Here is a 15,000-nt window from a genome sequence, read left to right on the forward strand (position 1 = left end):
AGATTTGTTGCACATGGACAAAGTCACAAGCACCATGTCAACTCGTGGCCAACACCCTACAAGCTGGGACCTCGACAAAAATATCTCATCAACATTCCAGCAAACCAAAGCGCTTGTCCGAAACGTCATTTTACCCCTCCTTTCATATCCATCAGCACATCCACCTCAAAATTCCGTGCCAATGTCATCCATGTACGTTATCCGTGCCGTTATCGCTATCTCATCGATGAGTATCTGACAGTCTCACAAAGCTCGTCTGGTGCAGCAAGGAGTTCGTCCGCCTTCTACTAAGCTTTGGAGCACGTTTGTCTTCTCTTTTATGCGCATTCGTATTTTACTTACTCACGAAAAGCCAGATTGACAGGTGACCACGAGATGAAGCTGTCCCTGGGAGGGTTCCGCTATCTCAGCGGACATGATGAGCGGACGGTGGACGAGGACAAGCAATCAAAGCTTACTCGTTTGCCACTATTTAACGAGCCGTCAGAACGCTGAGTTGCTCATCTACCACCTTGTGGAGCCGCAATGCGAGCAAGACTAAACATGTTCGTTGCCGATTCGGAAGAGCCGGCGCTAGGTGACATTAACTCTGCCTATCCAAACTTGTGAATAACGTTTTACCAGACACTTCTGCGACCTGCATCTGACACCGCTCCCACAGTCATCCAAGCTCTATGGAACCGGTCCATGCTTTCATGTATCGATTGGACGCCAACTACTGTATCTTAGCATCCACAGGTGCGGGAGGAGTCACCCTTGTTTGCAAGGACTTGAGATTTCCAATTGCTAACGATAGTGTTTCGCAGCGCTCTTGTGGTTCGATTTCATCCTCACTTTCCCAACTGAGGTTGAACATATTTGGGGCGGCAATTTTTCGGGCGCGACGGTTGTGTTCCTATGCATGCGATACTTCCCCCTGGTCTCGAGGGTGGCTCTCGTGTCCGCAGTGCTGATCTGGGGCTCGAGTGACACGGTTAGACATCGCCGTTCATATATATGCAAAGTCACTGACTCCCGTTTCACTCTCTCAGACTTGCCACGTTATCACCCGGAGCGATGATGTGCTCGTCGTCCTCACCCATGCTGCCTTCGGAGGTCAGTAAATGTCACGCATTCTGGAGCCAGTCAAGCGTTCTCATTTTCTTTCAGCGTTCACTGTTTTTCGGGGATATGCCCTAGCCGGGTGTGGCTATTGGAAACCGTTGCTTCTTATCGCCCCTTTCGCCCTTGTTAAACCGGTGCTCCTCGCCGTACGTCCACTTGCGTATGTAAGCATGCCGCATGACCTCTTACGATGATATTTTAGTACGAAGGCTCGTGGTACGAGGCTGTGCAAGGGGGGCCGTCGATCGGATGTCTCTACATATACCGCAACATCACCCATGCTACCTGGACAAGGTGCGGAGTTTCCTTCTACTTTATCCACTTCATCAACAGTGATGGGATTGACAATTGTTAGATGTAAGCACAGGCTTGGCGCAGGCTTCAAACCAGAACTAACTCCGATGCATCAGACGTCATCGCTGCGGAGACAACCACGATTGCTGCGGACTTCATTGTGCTCGTGATCACATGGAGAGCGACGTATGGGCTCCATCGCGCTATGGAACGTGTGGGGAGGCCCACCCTCTTTACTCGACTTTTCCTCATAGACGGTAGGTGCAAGGCGGTTGTATTCATACGATGTCGCTGATCACAGCTGCGAGTGTAGGAACGACTTATTTCATGTACGCTCAAACCGCAGACTCGATTGATGTGGATTCGCTGACGTCAAAGTATAGCATCTTGGTGCTCCTCCAGGTTGCTATCATAGTCACCAACTTAACCGACTCGGTAAGCCGCCATGCCAGCCATTTTACGCCCATCATCATTACTCACCCTTCTCAGCTGTTAGTATGCGCCTATTTCGGCGAAGCGTGCGTTTTCTCCCACACGGGCCGCCGTGGTGGCGTGCTGACGCGTTTGCAGTCTGGCCGCGATATTTCATACCCGATTAATGCTCGACCTTCGGGAAGTGGATAAGGCGCGTGAAAGCGAGAGTATCTCCATGGATGGAACGATGCAATTTCCTTCATCGGCATCGTCGAGCGTTGTAGACAACCCGTCTCAGGAGAGACTGGCTCAGGCCGGGACTCCCTTGAACACCAGGCGTCGCACCTCGCAGTCCATCCTGAAGAGATCGTTTAATAAGGTGCGTAGCGGCTATGAAACATATTGATGTTGATATTGTCCTGAATGCTGGCGGTTTTGTTGTGGGTTGACCGATGTAGTATGAACCCGTTGTACATCACGAGACCGAATCGTAGAGTGGTGCCGCAGTCCTACTATGGTGCATTCTGGGCAGAATGTGCGGAGTTTGCGGCAGGTAACTCGCAGATCTGTCAATGCTTGACCTGATGCTCTCTGAACGTTTGGCAGAACTGTACCATCCATTGTGAGAACAGAGTGGCATTCCCCACAACATGGACGCTGCGCAGAACGCTGACAACCACTACCGAAGCGTCGATTCGACGTCTTTCCGCGCTAACATCGGCGTCACACGCCTGGCGGCTTCTCGGACAGGATCCGTGCATGCTTCTATACTCACAGCCTGATGTCCCACAGTCTTTTTGTCCCCGGTCGGGTCGCAGCAAACTCTTGGGACCGATGTCCCGCAAAGCCGGAGGTCAGCACTTGGCGCTCAGCAGACCGCTCCGCCACGTCTATCGCGCGGCATGACGGCCAGCCATACCGTACTGTCGGGCGGCGCAGTGCAGGAATTCCATATTGTCAGGTGAAGTAATAGCCAGAAGCCCGCTGGGGGTGCTACGTTCTTCGCCCACTGCAGTCCACTCGCCTTGCACCTACCGGCCCGTCGCTTCGTCCCACAAACACAGGCCGGACACTAGATCTGGCCGATGCTTGCAGAGAAGAGGTACGCTGACATTCGAGAGTTCTCTGGTCATGATTCGCTTCTGATAGAAAATCTGATCAGGCTAGTTGAGAACTACTTCCTAGTAGCATCCACAGGTAAGATCTTCCCAAAGTCCGACGATTTCATCCTCACATTTTCGGCACTGCCGTTTCAGCCCTGCTTCCTACGACTTCCTGCTCACATTCCCCGCGGAGGTGGCGTGCATCTGGAAGAATCCATTCAGCTCCGTAACCCTCACTTACATCCTCATCCGATACACGCTCTTTGTCGAACGCGCCGTCATCCTCCTCGAGGTCCTCTGGAGCCCTTCCGACCAGACCTGTGCCGCGCTCACGCACACCGACGACGTCCTCTACGCGATCAACTACTTCGCGATCGTTGCGTTCACAGCGCTGCGCGCGTACGCCATAGCCGCGCGCGACCGCCGCGTGCTGTACGTGGTCGTGCCACTGCTCCTCGTCCAGCCCATCTTCGTGCTGGTGAGTCTGCGCTCGTTGGGCTGTGCTACGCGTTCGGACGTGACGGCAAGGAGTCGAGAAGCGGACGAATGTGGCTGACTGTGTGTGGACTCAGGTGGAGACATCCACCTACACTGCGGTCCAGCTTCCCGGGCCTGAAGGATGCAGGTACGACTATTGGTTCTCCAGGAGCACCCTGCAAGAGCGTGAGTGCACCTCAAAGCATCTTTCGAAGCCCCGAGGTCTGACGCCTGTCGTTGATGCGACAGTCAAGATGGCGAGCATCGCATGCACGATCGCGGCGACGTGCATCGTGATCCTGCTCACATGGTGGAAGACGCTCGCCGTGCGGCGCGCGGCGGTGGAATCCGGCCTGCGCTCCCCGCTGGCCACACTGCTCATGCGCGACGGTGGGTGGAGCCTCTCGCGCTGTGTGGGAACCTGGGCGCTGACCTTCAGTCGACGGGTTCGCGCGCAGGCTCAGTGTACTTCATGTGCGTACCGCGCAAGTCCCACCCCCGCGGCGCGAGTGTTGACCTCTGTCCCGCACTCGACAGTCTCCTTCTCGTCAACCTGTTCATGAAACTCTACGCCAACCCGGTACGTCACTCCCTTCCCCCTCCGCGAACGTTCTCGTAGATTCTGACGCCCGGAAACGTGCAGAACGCCGTGAGTGCCACCCACGCCCCACGCGCCCCCGCGCCTGACGCACGCCCTCCGACGCCGCTCGCGTGGCCCAGACCGCCGTCTCGATCTTCTCCGTCTGGCCCTACTTTTGCGAAGTGTGAGCGCGGACCCCCGTCGTCCCCCCGCCACGTGCTCACGCGCGCAGGTACACCGTCCTGACGCTCTCGCGCTTCATCCTCGCCCTCCGCGGCCTCTACTACTTCTCCGACCGCGGCGAATCCACCCGCGCCACGTCCGACTCGGGCGGGTCCACCCTCGTGTTCTGCGACCCCTCGCCGGTGGGACGAGCGCGTTGGGGACGTGGGCGCCCCGACCACAGGGGTTCTCTCCGGGATGGGCGGTGGGCAGGCAGGGAGGGACGGCGACGACGACGGGCGCGAGTGGGGGGCAGATCCGATCGTATATTCGAGCGATCCGTTTGAAGACGGGCTGTGCGTCGTCATGGGGGGCGACAGCCGGGTGGTGGCGAGGGCGGCGGATGGGCGTAGGGCAGTGGGGCGTAAGGGGGAGGGGGAGGAGGAGGAGGCGTGGTCGCGGTCGAGGGTGGCGGGTGCATTAGCGTACGTACATACATGTTATCTCGCAGTATATGGCACAGGTAGTTTGCCGTGGGGACGCCGGGCCCCGGAGTCGGGCGTTGGAGATGCGGTGCGAGTGCTTTGTGGGGCGAATTAATACTGAACGCATCAAGGGACGCACGGACGGGGGACGACTAATGGCCGGGATGGACGCGCAGCGAAGCGGCCGTGGACGGTGGAGGCGTGCAGGACCTGCCCGGTGCCCACTTGCGACTTCACTGACTGTGGCTTTGCAGGGAGAAGAACGAGCGGACGGCGCGCAGCGCCTTCGACGGCAGATCTGCGGGAACGTTCAGCTGGGCTGTGGGAGGCTCGTCGGGCAGGACGCTCACTCTTGCTCTTCGGATGTCCCCCGCGCGGCGGCGCAGGCGCGGTCATCGACGACGCGCCGCTGCTGCCCGAGTGCTCGCCGCTCCCGCTGCTGTCCGTCGACCACCAGGGCGGGGCGCCCGCGCCAGATGCGGCGGCGACGTCGCCCTGCAGCATCCTGAAACGGAACCCGAGTGAGCACGCGCCGCACCGGGATTCGCGGAGATGAGGCGGCGAAGACGGCAGGGCGGGGAGAGAAGGAAGGGGCACGCACCGCGTCAGCGCCCGGTACTGCTCCGCGAAGACCAGCGGGTCCGGGACCGCGCCCGGTGCGAGGTGCGCCGGCAGGTCCGTCCACGCCCTGAGCACGGGAAGGCGCGCACCGCCTTCCCCGTCCGAAAACAGACTCTCGCCGTCGAACGAGGGCCGCTGCGAGACGCGGGACGCGCGCGACTGCACCGAACGCACGTCCGCCGCGGCGGAGGGGCCCCGGTGCCGAACAGCGCGTCCTCGCCCCGCCGGATGTCCTCGTCGTACATGTTCTCGAGCAGGAGGTACTGGTCGTACGGGAGCTCGTACGGCGCGTGCGCGCGCGACGCCGCGCCGCGCCAGGCTTGCCGCCGCCGCCGCCGCTCCCCACGCCGATGCGCACGTTCAGCGACATGTCCGTGCCGAACCAGTGGGCGCAGTTCCGGAACGGGAACGCGGGCACGGTGTGGAGAGGCGCGCGGTGGGTGGGGCCCGCCGCGGTCGGGAAGATCGGCGCACACATGTCTGGAGTGAGGCCTTTTGAAGGGTCGGCGGGGCGAAAGCCAGGGCCGATCAGGTCAACGGTGTAGGTGCATGCGTGCGCGGTTCCAGTGACGGGTCGTGCTGTGTGGCAGAACATAGGGGTGGTTTCCCTTGAGCACTGCGTAGGGCACCAGGGTCGGAGAAGGGAAGGCGAGGAGAACACGTACGTGGTTCAGGAACAGGAGGCATTTTGCGGGCGTGATCGCCTGTATCCGTGCGCGCACGGCAGGATCCGCGACTCCGTCCAGCGTGGCTTCGAGTCGAGCTCGGCAACGACGTAGGACCTGACGTCCGGGACGGAGAGCTTGACGATGGTCATGCGGAAGCGGGTTTCTGGAGGTGGCGGAGGAGGGGGAATAATAGCGGGTCGGAGCGGACACGGGGGGTTTTTGAAGGCACGGACGGAAAAGGATTTGAGAGCGAGGGATCATAAAGCGTGGCAAAGGCGCGTCGTTGCAGACGCGTGTTTCGCGGCATGACGGTCGAGCCTGCAGGCATCACGATAAACTTTTCTTCACCCGGTTCTCGGCGTCTCTGACCCGGCCCATGTGTTGTTCAATCTCCGACTGGCTTTGGGACGGGGCACTTCCGTTAAGCTCGTCCTAACAGGTCTGTTGAGCCGCGGTCGCATGATGGGGTGAACGTGCCTTTCAATTGGGCGCGTTTCGGAACACGCCTCATCTGCGCCTCTCGCCCTAGTGCGAATCATTTCGGCGTCACAAAGACAATGGCGGCGACAAACATAGCAGGTTCAAAGCGGGTGCTCGCCGAACGGCACGGAAACGGTGGGGCGATTGTTCAGGAGGAAGACGGCGTGGCTTGTGTCGTCTTGGATAGACCGGGAAGGTAGGTTCCTGCATGGAGAACATCGTGTGCAATTCGCCAATCCGGGGGCTTCTCCGGAAGTGGACTCGGCCTTTTCCGTCCGTGCTCGCCTACAGGCAGAAACGAGGGTCAATATCAATACGAGCATTCATAAGCAAAGACACTTACTCTTGCGCTCCAAGGACAGGCCACTCCCACCACGCAGAGCATGACTTGCCGCACAAGGTGGCCCACTTGCCATCATCTCCGGCACATGAAGCCTTCACCGGGGACCCCTAGACTTCCGCGACGGGATTGAAGCGACCGGAAATGGCCTAGCTCTGCGGGATCTCCGCCGGCGGTATGGGCGTTGCGTTCGAGTTTGGAGCTGGGACATTGGGGGCGAACGCGGAGGGGGGGCCTGCGAGAGTTTGATACCGCTGTGCCATATAATATGAGAATATCAATCGGCGTTGATGTCGCCCCTCGACGGCGAACAGCAACTTGATGACGATGGGAGGAACAGAGACACGCAGGCGTTTAAAATCGTCGTGGACGGGTGCTGGCCGGGCCGCTGGGCTCGGCGCTATTGGCTTGTGGACGACGCCGCGAGGCCGCCGTCAGGCCCATCTCCGCGCCCGCCGACTGCTCCGACGGGATTGACCAGGCGGAACGGAGGGCGGGAAAACTGCGGGATGGTTCTCTTCATTATGTCGCCCTGCGATGCGGTGCGGGTGGAATCCCGGATCGTGGTTCGAGAGTGGACAGGGCCGCCGTGGGAAGGACAGGCACGATACCTAGTTGACGTTGCAGGTAGAGTAAATTGGGCGGCGCGTGTGGAGGAACAAGTACAGGGGTGGTATCATCCAGGGATATTTTGAAGCGTAGCGTAGGCGTAAGTCTGCGTAATGTTCAAAGCCGAGGGGGACGGCGGATTAGAGTACAGAAAACGAGCGGGAGTAGGGTGGGACAGGGTAGGTGGTGCAAGTATGTATAGCTAGGTAGCACGTTCTAGGACTGGAGACTACTGACGACGAGCACGACGCAGACAGGCGCAGGATGCATATCACACAGCAGAGCACAACAGCGGGCAACAGCGGGCAACGGACAAGCGACGAGAGCGACAGAACGACGGAGCGACGAGGAACCCACGCGACTACCTCGCCGACCCCACCCGTCCCCGTGCCCCGCGTCTCTCTCCGCCTCGCGATCGGGCTCCGCGACGCCCTCGACCGGGCTCTCCAGCTCGCCCTCCTCGCCCGCCCAGACGCGTACGCGTCCTTCTCGCTCGCCGCACTCGTCGCGCTCGTGACGCCCGTGCCCCCGGGGCGGAACGCCAGCACGCGCCGGTGCTTGTCGCCGAACCCGGACGCGGACGCGGACGACGGGCAGCGGTCGTCGTCGCCGTCGCCGCCGTCGAGCGTCGTCGTGCCGCCCGTGGGGCGCCGGCGGGCGGGGCGACGTGGAAGGGGAGGAGCGAGTCCTCGCGCGCGGGGCTCCGGAACGAGGACTGGTCGGAGGGTACGTGAAGTGGTGCTCGAGCGCGGACTTGCGGAGCGCGACGAGCGCGATGACCGCGGTCGGGTACATGCCCTGCGTGCGGGGGCGGCGCGTGAGGGGGAGAACGCGGGAACGAAGGGATGGAGAGGGAGACGCACGGTGATCTGCTGCATGAAGAGGACGACGTAGGAGAAGAAGACGCCGCCGTTGAGCTGCGGCGCGAGCACGATCACGTTGAGGAGCTGGGGGGCGGGGATATATTCAGAAAGGCACCAATCAGCGCGCGGCGCATCGCGGATCCGCACGGGGCGGGATGCCGTACGGTGGGAGGCGCGCGCCGCGCGCGGGCGAAGGAGATTCGGACGCACCATGAAGATCGTGTAGATGACGCCGAAGTCGACGAGGAGGGTGAGGATGTTGTGCACCGCGAGCCCCGAGCTGCGCATGTGGCGACGGAAGTCGCGGCGCTGTCGCCTGTGGCGCGCGCCCGCGCGAGACCAATGGTCATTTGTAGATGGCAGGAAGGGGGCGGTGAACGTTCCGAAGGGGATATGACGACGTGAGAGCACGGACGGATCATCGGCGAGGGACGGGGTACCGTCAGAAGATCTGGCAAATAGCGCGAGAGGCGGAAACGCACCAAGCCCTGATCCCAATAACCGTGGTCGCCCACACGTTCGTCGCGGCGGACCACGAGAACGCGAACGCGTTCAGGATGTTGTTGTGCTCGACGAGGACCATGACGGGCGGGGCACCGGGTAGTAGAAGCCGACGAACATGACGCTCCACGCGGTGAAGACGCCTGCGCGGGCCGAGGCAATGGTCAGTTCCTGATGTCATCGCGCGTGCGCAGGCCGCGTGCGGGAACGCGCACCTATCGAGCCGAGGACCCAGAAGGCGACCATGGCGGTGACCCACCGCTGGTTCGCCCACACGACGCAGACGCGCCAGCAGACGACGGCGTCGCCGAGGATGATCTGTGCAGCGGGGCGCGCGCGCGCGTCAGCTCCGCAGCAGCGAGCGCCTGTGCGAGCGCGCGGGACGAGGGGCGCGGGACTTACGCAGACGACGCTCGTGATGCCTTGCAGCGTGAGGAGCGCGGGGCTCGAGAGCCCGAACGGTGGGGTCCGAACGCCGAGGCCGACGAGGGTGAGCGAGTGGAGGTCGTTCTGGAGAAGTTTGATGTCGATGGCCCAGTCGAGCGTGGAGATGGCGTACATGGCGAGGGTGAAGAAGAGCATGATACGGTTCGACCATGACGCGCGGATCCCCCGTTTGCTGATGGTGGCGGGATCGAAGGACGTGGAGGCGTGGAAGACAGAGTGTAGATCCCGTAGGACAAGATTGCGTGCGTCCGCGGGACCGCAGGCGAGTGGCATAACGGACAGGTGGAAAAGCATGAGCGCCTCCGGAAGGGAGCAGCAAGGGAACAGACGCACCAAAGTATCCAGGTCGAGAAGCCGGAGAGCAGGGTGAACACAGCTACGAGCAGTGTCAACCCGACGTGCACCTTCCCCAGAATCCTGCAGAAGTGCTCACCAAAGAGCGCGGTCTCCACCAGCACCGGAAAAACGCGCTGGTCGGCGAGCATCGTCAGCTCGTGGCGGAGCCTGCTCGCCTGGCTGGCGCTGAGGGCGCCGGTGGTGTTGTTGGAGGCCATGGCGAGGCGGCGCGCACAGTCGCGAGTTGCAGCGGACCGTGGACGGTGAGGGCGGCGCGTCGGGGGCGGGGACGGGGGAGGCGGCGAGGGCGCAGGCGTGGCTCGGACTCGGGGCGGCGAAGTGTCCCGGGTATTCTACTTGTACGAGAGCTCGGCACGGGGGCAACTTTGATCGGGAAGATATGCTCTTGGCGCCCGGGCCCTGGTCGTGGGTTGCGCGCGGAGTCGCGGACGGGGCCATACGGCCCACAGCGCCGGCCAGCCCTGCGCAATCTCGAGATTGGACGAGCGGGAAGCTTCTCTGTTTCTGCGCGGGCGACGGGTGTTCGAGTTTTGTGGGGCGAGGTGGGCACGCGCGCTGGGCGCGAGCCAATCCCGTTTCGTGGGCGGCTGCGTGCGCGCGGGAGTGAAGTGCTCTCCGCGGTTGCGCTGGATGGTCTGCGCGCGCGGTGGAAGGCTTCGCGCCGCGATGCAAGTGCAGCCGTGAAGGGCCCGTGAGATCTTGAGAGGTGCCCAAGGACCGGCAAGGAGCCAGGGAATCCTGCCGTCACGACGAGCAGCGAGACCCGCGCCAGGCACAGTTCGCACGAATACCACGTCAGCCGCATTTGGATGCGCGCCTCTGGCGGGGCTCCGAGCAACGTCGCTCGTAGCCCTCGAGCTCGGTCTTAGCACGGATGATGAAACGGATGGAAGTGGAGGAATCCGCTCCCCAAACACGATACTTGGCGAACGACCCCGTAGGCCGTAGCTCTGCGGCTTGGGCGCGGGCCGGAAGCGCACGCCGAGCCCCTGGCGGTGCCGCGCTGTCTCTCCCGCTCATCGCCGGCAGCTTCTCGCGGTCGCATGCCTACCTACGGGGTTGATTGCATATGGACGTGTCAGAGATCGAGATCCGCGCGCATTAGTGCGCGGTCGACACCCGCAGCGATGTGGGATGATGCCTCGCAGAGACCGGCAAGCGTGGCCACGACCCTGTAAAACGTGTGCTCCGTTTGACAGCTGTCCAAGCTGCACAATTCACTACACACACGGCAACTTGGGCACGTCAAGGCACCAATAAAGATATCAAGTCTCCATGGGACACAGACTCCCAATGGACTTCCAACTTTCGAGGGTCCTCTGAGGTCGGAACTCAGGTGGAATCCTAGGACCACTCGGTTCTGCAGAGAACTGATCTTCGATGCTGCTAGAACAGCCTGGATGGGAGCGGCTCCGCACGCTCTCATCAAAGCTGTTCAAGACAGCGTTCGAGACATGAGAAGGAGCTCATGAAACGCCTGCGGGAGCTCTCCAGATACTTGCCAGGCGACAACGCGGGAGAAGAGAACCAATGCGTGCCTCCTGTTATATGAAATGCGGTTCTGGAGCTGGCCACGGATGTGTTCCTGTGCGAACGTGCAAGAATAGCACCTTGATGCTGGCGAAGCGCAGCTGAGTGCCCACCGGGGCCAGGATTATTTATATGCACCATCGTCAACGGTCAGTCGAAGGTGTAACGCACGTGCGAGACTGAGGATGGAACAAGCTTGCTAATTTCCCGCACGGTGACATTGATAAGCCGTTTCTTCGGTTGCATGAGGTGTTCGATGCGTGATCAGGGTGGCGAAGGGAAGCAAAGCTTTGACGACCAATTTGAAGCTTTCGAGACTAATGACGCCAATAGCGCTCGCCGGTGGAATGCGCGGTCTGGCGGCCCGGCCGGCCGTGCCCGCAACGGATTCTAGACGCCCGAGTTTCGTCATCGGTCCGTTGCAACTCGCTGCTGGCCCCGAAAACACACACATATATGCCACGCCGTCCACCTCGACAGGCCTCTCTCTCGTAGGCCGGCCCTCGGCGTATGACGTTTATCGCCGGTGTCCACCTGCGCAAGAGTCCCGCGGACGTCCGACGTCAGGCCTTGAGGCGCGAAGCGCACGCACTCGCTCGCAATCTCCGACGCCCGGGAGGTGCCCCCATGGGACCACCCGCGCAGACACACCTGCCGGACCTGCCATGCCTATATCGGTGCGCGACCTTCGAGGCCCGCATTCGAGACGCACGGCGTCCGCAGCGGACCGGAGCGCCGGCGGGGCAGGCCCTTCCGAGGAGCGCGGCGAAAGCAGGGAAGGACGCTTCTGTGTGCGTGTCGGCGTCGCCCGTGCGGGAACGTGTGCTTGGGGACGTTCGAGCGGAAATTACATAAACTGGAGATATGTTGCGACTCAGCACTTATCTGCGCGGGTACAGTACGGGCGCGCGCGGCGGGATTAAGGGAGCGGTAAACGTAGTAAGGACGAGCCATGCATGTGGTGGACGGTAATGAGATGCTGAGAACTGGTAAGTAATGCGAATAAGTTATGCGCGTCGCGTTCGGCGCCGGGCCTGCGGCGCGAAGGCGCGCTAGCGCGAACTCACGGACACAGAAGGCGCGCTAGCACCTACGCTACGGTTCGCACGCGGACGGCATACAGCAACGCGCCGCGAGCGCGGCGAGAAACCGGTTGGGGACACCTGCAAGATGCGAAAGAGAAGCATGAAAACGGGCGTGCGCGGGGTGCGCGTGACGACTGACCTCGCAGGCCTGCCCCGGGTCTCGCCTTGTATTCCGCCACGGAAGCCCTGCCGGCCGTAGACAAACTCTGTTTCTCGTCGTCGTCCGCGGCGGCGGCGGGCAGGGGGACACGCCGCGGGAGACGGCGCAGGTAGGAGTGCTGGCGCGCGAGCGCCACGGGAAGTTGCCGGGCGCGGTCTTCGCTGGACGAGTCGGACAGGCGCATCATGCCGAGGTCGAGCCGGATGGTGACCACTTCGGGCGTCCGGTACTCGCGCAGAAGCCTGCTCGTCGATGTCAGTTTCGATGTGGAGAGTGTGCGAGCGTGGGCTCATGTGCAGTAAGAATAGAGGGAGGGACGCACTGAGACACCGCCTCGTGTTGGCGCATGAACTCGACGGGGTCCGGGACGTGCCCTGGGGGCAGGTGCGCCTCGATGTCGAGCCAGATGTTCACGACCGGTATGTGGCACTTGCGAGGGCCCTCGCGGGGCTCGAACAGGTCGTAGTCGAAGTCCGCGAGGTCGTCCCACGAGCCCATCGAAGACGACGACAGCGAGGTGGTCGACGAAGAGCAGAGCGACGACGGCGTCGACGAGCGCTCGAGCTTGACCGCGACTCTACCCTCCCGCCGGACCGTCCACGCCTCTCCCCGAACGTGCCGCGGTCGCCCGACGTCGTGTGCGACGACGCCGACGCGCACGACTCCCGCTCGTCGTCATCGTCCCCCCGCCGGCGCGCCGTCCGACTCCAGACTCGCCTGCCTCAGCGCGTCCTCCGCCGCGCGCGTCGCGTCGAGCCGCTCCGCGCCGCCTCGAGCTCCAGGATCGCGCACTCGGCCGCGATGCTCCGCGCGCGGAACGCGTCCTCCGCGCGGTCGCGCTCCAGGCGGAGGTACTCGTCGTCCGGGAGCTCGACGGCCTCCGCGCGCGCGTACCGCCCGCGCTTGACGCGCACGCACAGCGCCGCGTCGGGCCCGGCCCAGTGCGCGCAGTTCGCGAGCGGGAAGGCGGGGTCGGGGCGGATCGGCGCCCGGCCGGTCGGGTGGGCGGTGTTCGGGAAGATGGGCGTGCACATGTCCGTCGTGAGGCAGAGGGAGGGGTTCTGGGGGCGGAGGGTGGGGCCGACGAGGTAGACGTAGTACACGAAGTCCGGAGCATAGGGTGCTGGAAGTTCTTGTAACTGGAGAGAAGATGTTGAGCAAATTGACGTGCCAGGGAAAGGGAGGAAGAGGGCGTACTGAGTGTAGGTAAACGAGACACTTGGTCGTCTTGATCTCCCGTGCTGCCAGATGCGCACTGGGGTCAATGATGCTGCGAAAACTTGACTCCAGGTCGATCTCTGCAACGGCGTAAGAACTAGGAAGAGGAAAGCAAGAAGAGCTCATTGTGAGAGGAGGAACGAAGGATAGATCGGTAGACATGCGGGGAGACGGGTGCTTTTAGAGACCGTCGGCGTCGATGTGCGCCGGCCTGTGGGAAGGTGGCGGGTCGAAGGGAATGGGCAATGCGAAGCGTCGTTCTTGCAGTACGTCGTGTCTGGTGTCGGAGTGATGGAAGTCGGGCATGTCTAAACCGTGCTTGATGCGCGCTTTGTTGGCACAATCGCAGGACACTGTCTCAGCACATTCACGGCGGAGTTCGGAGGTCGAACTTCGGTGATCTTGGTTGCAATCAATGGAAAGGAGCAGCACAGGCCTCTGTATACTTGAAATGAGACTGACAGCACGAACAGCGCGGTTTGGCCGGGTTTCCATGAATGAGCTTACTCACCATGTTATCTCAGCTTCGACCGTTAATTGAACAATGAACAGGGGAAGAGCCTCAAAACTTGCACTGATACTCTTCCTATATCCATCTGGCAGCGAGGTGTACTGATGCACATGGACGGTTGGTTGAGCCTCGGCGGCGATTGCGTGTCGACGCGTCATGACCGGCCCTCAAGACATTGATTCCCGCTATCTAATCTTTGCGCCAAACGAAGCGCGCGCGAGTCCTATTTGTTCTTAGTGTTGCTTGCTTTCGACACCGTCTACTCAACGTCTACTTGTGCAGCATACTTCTCCTTCTCGTCTTCTATCTTTATCCACTTGACAACTGCACACAAGAAATTGCATGGATTTGGCGTGGTAGGTATCTCTCGTGCAGCTGTCGAGGCGCCCTCTCATAAGGGTCGCATTTAGAGACTCGTCGAAGCCAGATGATAAGGCTCTTCTATGGAGACCAGCATAGCCGTCGTCACGCATGACAGACTCGGCACAAGTGCATACATTATGCTGCAAGCCTGAATGCAGGCTTGGAACATGGATGCGGGGTCCGGACTGCGAAGAGAGACGATGACAAGACTTGGTGAGTTCGTTTTAGTGAATGGGCGCGATCCTCCTCCACTCACGTTCCACCTGACTATCTCGAGGTCACAAGATTCACTCGTGCTCCTTGTCCCGTCGGTGCTTGGCGTCTCGACGATGTTTGGGGGTTCGTGGTGAGTCCTTCACTTCAGATCGATTGGCACGAAGGCTTCAGATCGCGCGGACCTCTACTGGGAAGGCACAAGGTCCACAGAAGTCGTTCTGTGGACGTAATCAGGATTCCCCCATGGTCGAATGTGGTGCGTGGTGCTGCGGAGGTCGCATGGCCCTTCGGCCCCTCCGGCCACCCAGGGTGCCCAAAATGACAAGGGCGCTTGTTGGGTCAGTGCTGTCGAGTAAGCGTGTGGTGGCCGAGCCAGTCCGAGCCCAGCAAGGTGGCCCGCGGCCTTCTGGCG

At 61.5% G+C, this 15,000-nt stretch overlaps 3 protein-coding genes across 3 annotated transcripts; 1 reads left to right on the forward strand and 2 right to left on the reverse strand.

Moving 5' to 3' along the window:
• Window positions 1-543: 543 nt before the first annotated feature.
• On the forward strand, window positions 544-4,547 carry BXZ73DRAFT_100545 (uncharacterized protein; the record flags this gene model as incomplete). The annotated part of the gene is made up of 21 exons (XM_048014608.1): window positions 544-605; window positions 662-738; window positions 807-973; window positions 1,032-1,095; window positions 1,150-1,250; window positions 1,307-1,454; window positions 1,515-1,655; window positions 1,712-1,727; window positions 1,782-1,833; window positions 1,888-1,916; window positions 1,969-2,039; window positions 2,605-2,665; window positions 3,069-3,393; window positions 3,488-3,578; window positions 3,642-3,782; window positions 3,851-3,866; window positions 3,930-3,972; window positions 4,036-4,041; window positions 4,113-4,156; window positions 4,205-4,337; window positions 4,515-4,547. 21 exons carry the CDS (start codon window positions 544-546, stop codon window positions 4,545-4,547), a joined length of 1,821 nt encoding a protein of 606 aa, XP_047878777.1.
• Window positions 4,548-7,404: 2,857 nt separating this feature from the next.
• On the reverse strand, window positions 7,405-9,702 carry BXZ73DRAFT_76861 (uncharacterized protein; the record flags this gene model as incomplete). The annotated part of the gene is made up of 8 exons (XM_048022523.1): window positions 7,405-7,443; window positions 7,695-8,135; window positions 8,201-8,284; window positions 8,411-8,651; window positions 8,820-8,844; window positions 8,917-9,019; window positions 9,104-9,320; window positions 9,482-9,702. 8 exons carry the CDS (start codon window positions 9,700-9,702, stop codon window positions 7,405-7,407), a joined length of 1,371 nt encoding a protein of 456 aa, XP_047878778.1.
• Window positions 9,703-12,130: 2,428 nt separating this feature from the next.
• Window positions 12,131-13,624, reverse strand: BXZ73DRAFT_100548 (uncharacterized protein; the record flags this gene model as incomplete). The annotated part of the gene is made up of 5 exons (XM_048014609.1): window positions 12,131-12,198; window positions 12,260-12,522; window positions 12,603-12,857; window positions 13,073-13,419; window positions 13,478-13,624. 5 exons carry the CDS (start codon window positions 13,622-13,624, stop codon window positions 12,131-12,133), a joined length of 1,080 nt encoding a protein of 359 aa, XP_047878779.1.
• Between the last annotated feature and the right edge of the window lie 1,376 nt (window positions 13,625-15,000).

Source organism: Epithele typhae (genome assembly GCF_022376455.1).
Source record: "Epithele typhae strain CBS 203.58 chromosome Unknown BXZ73scaffold_18, whole genome shotgun sequence".
NCBI lineage: Eukaryota > Fungi > Basidiomycota > Agaricomycetes > Polyporales > Epitheliaceae > Epithele > Epithele typhae.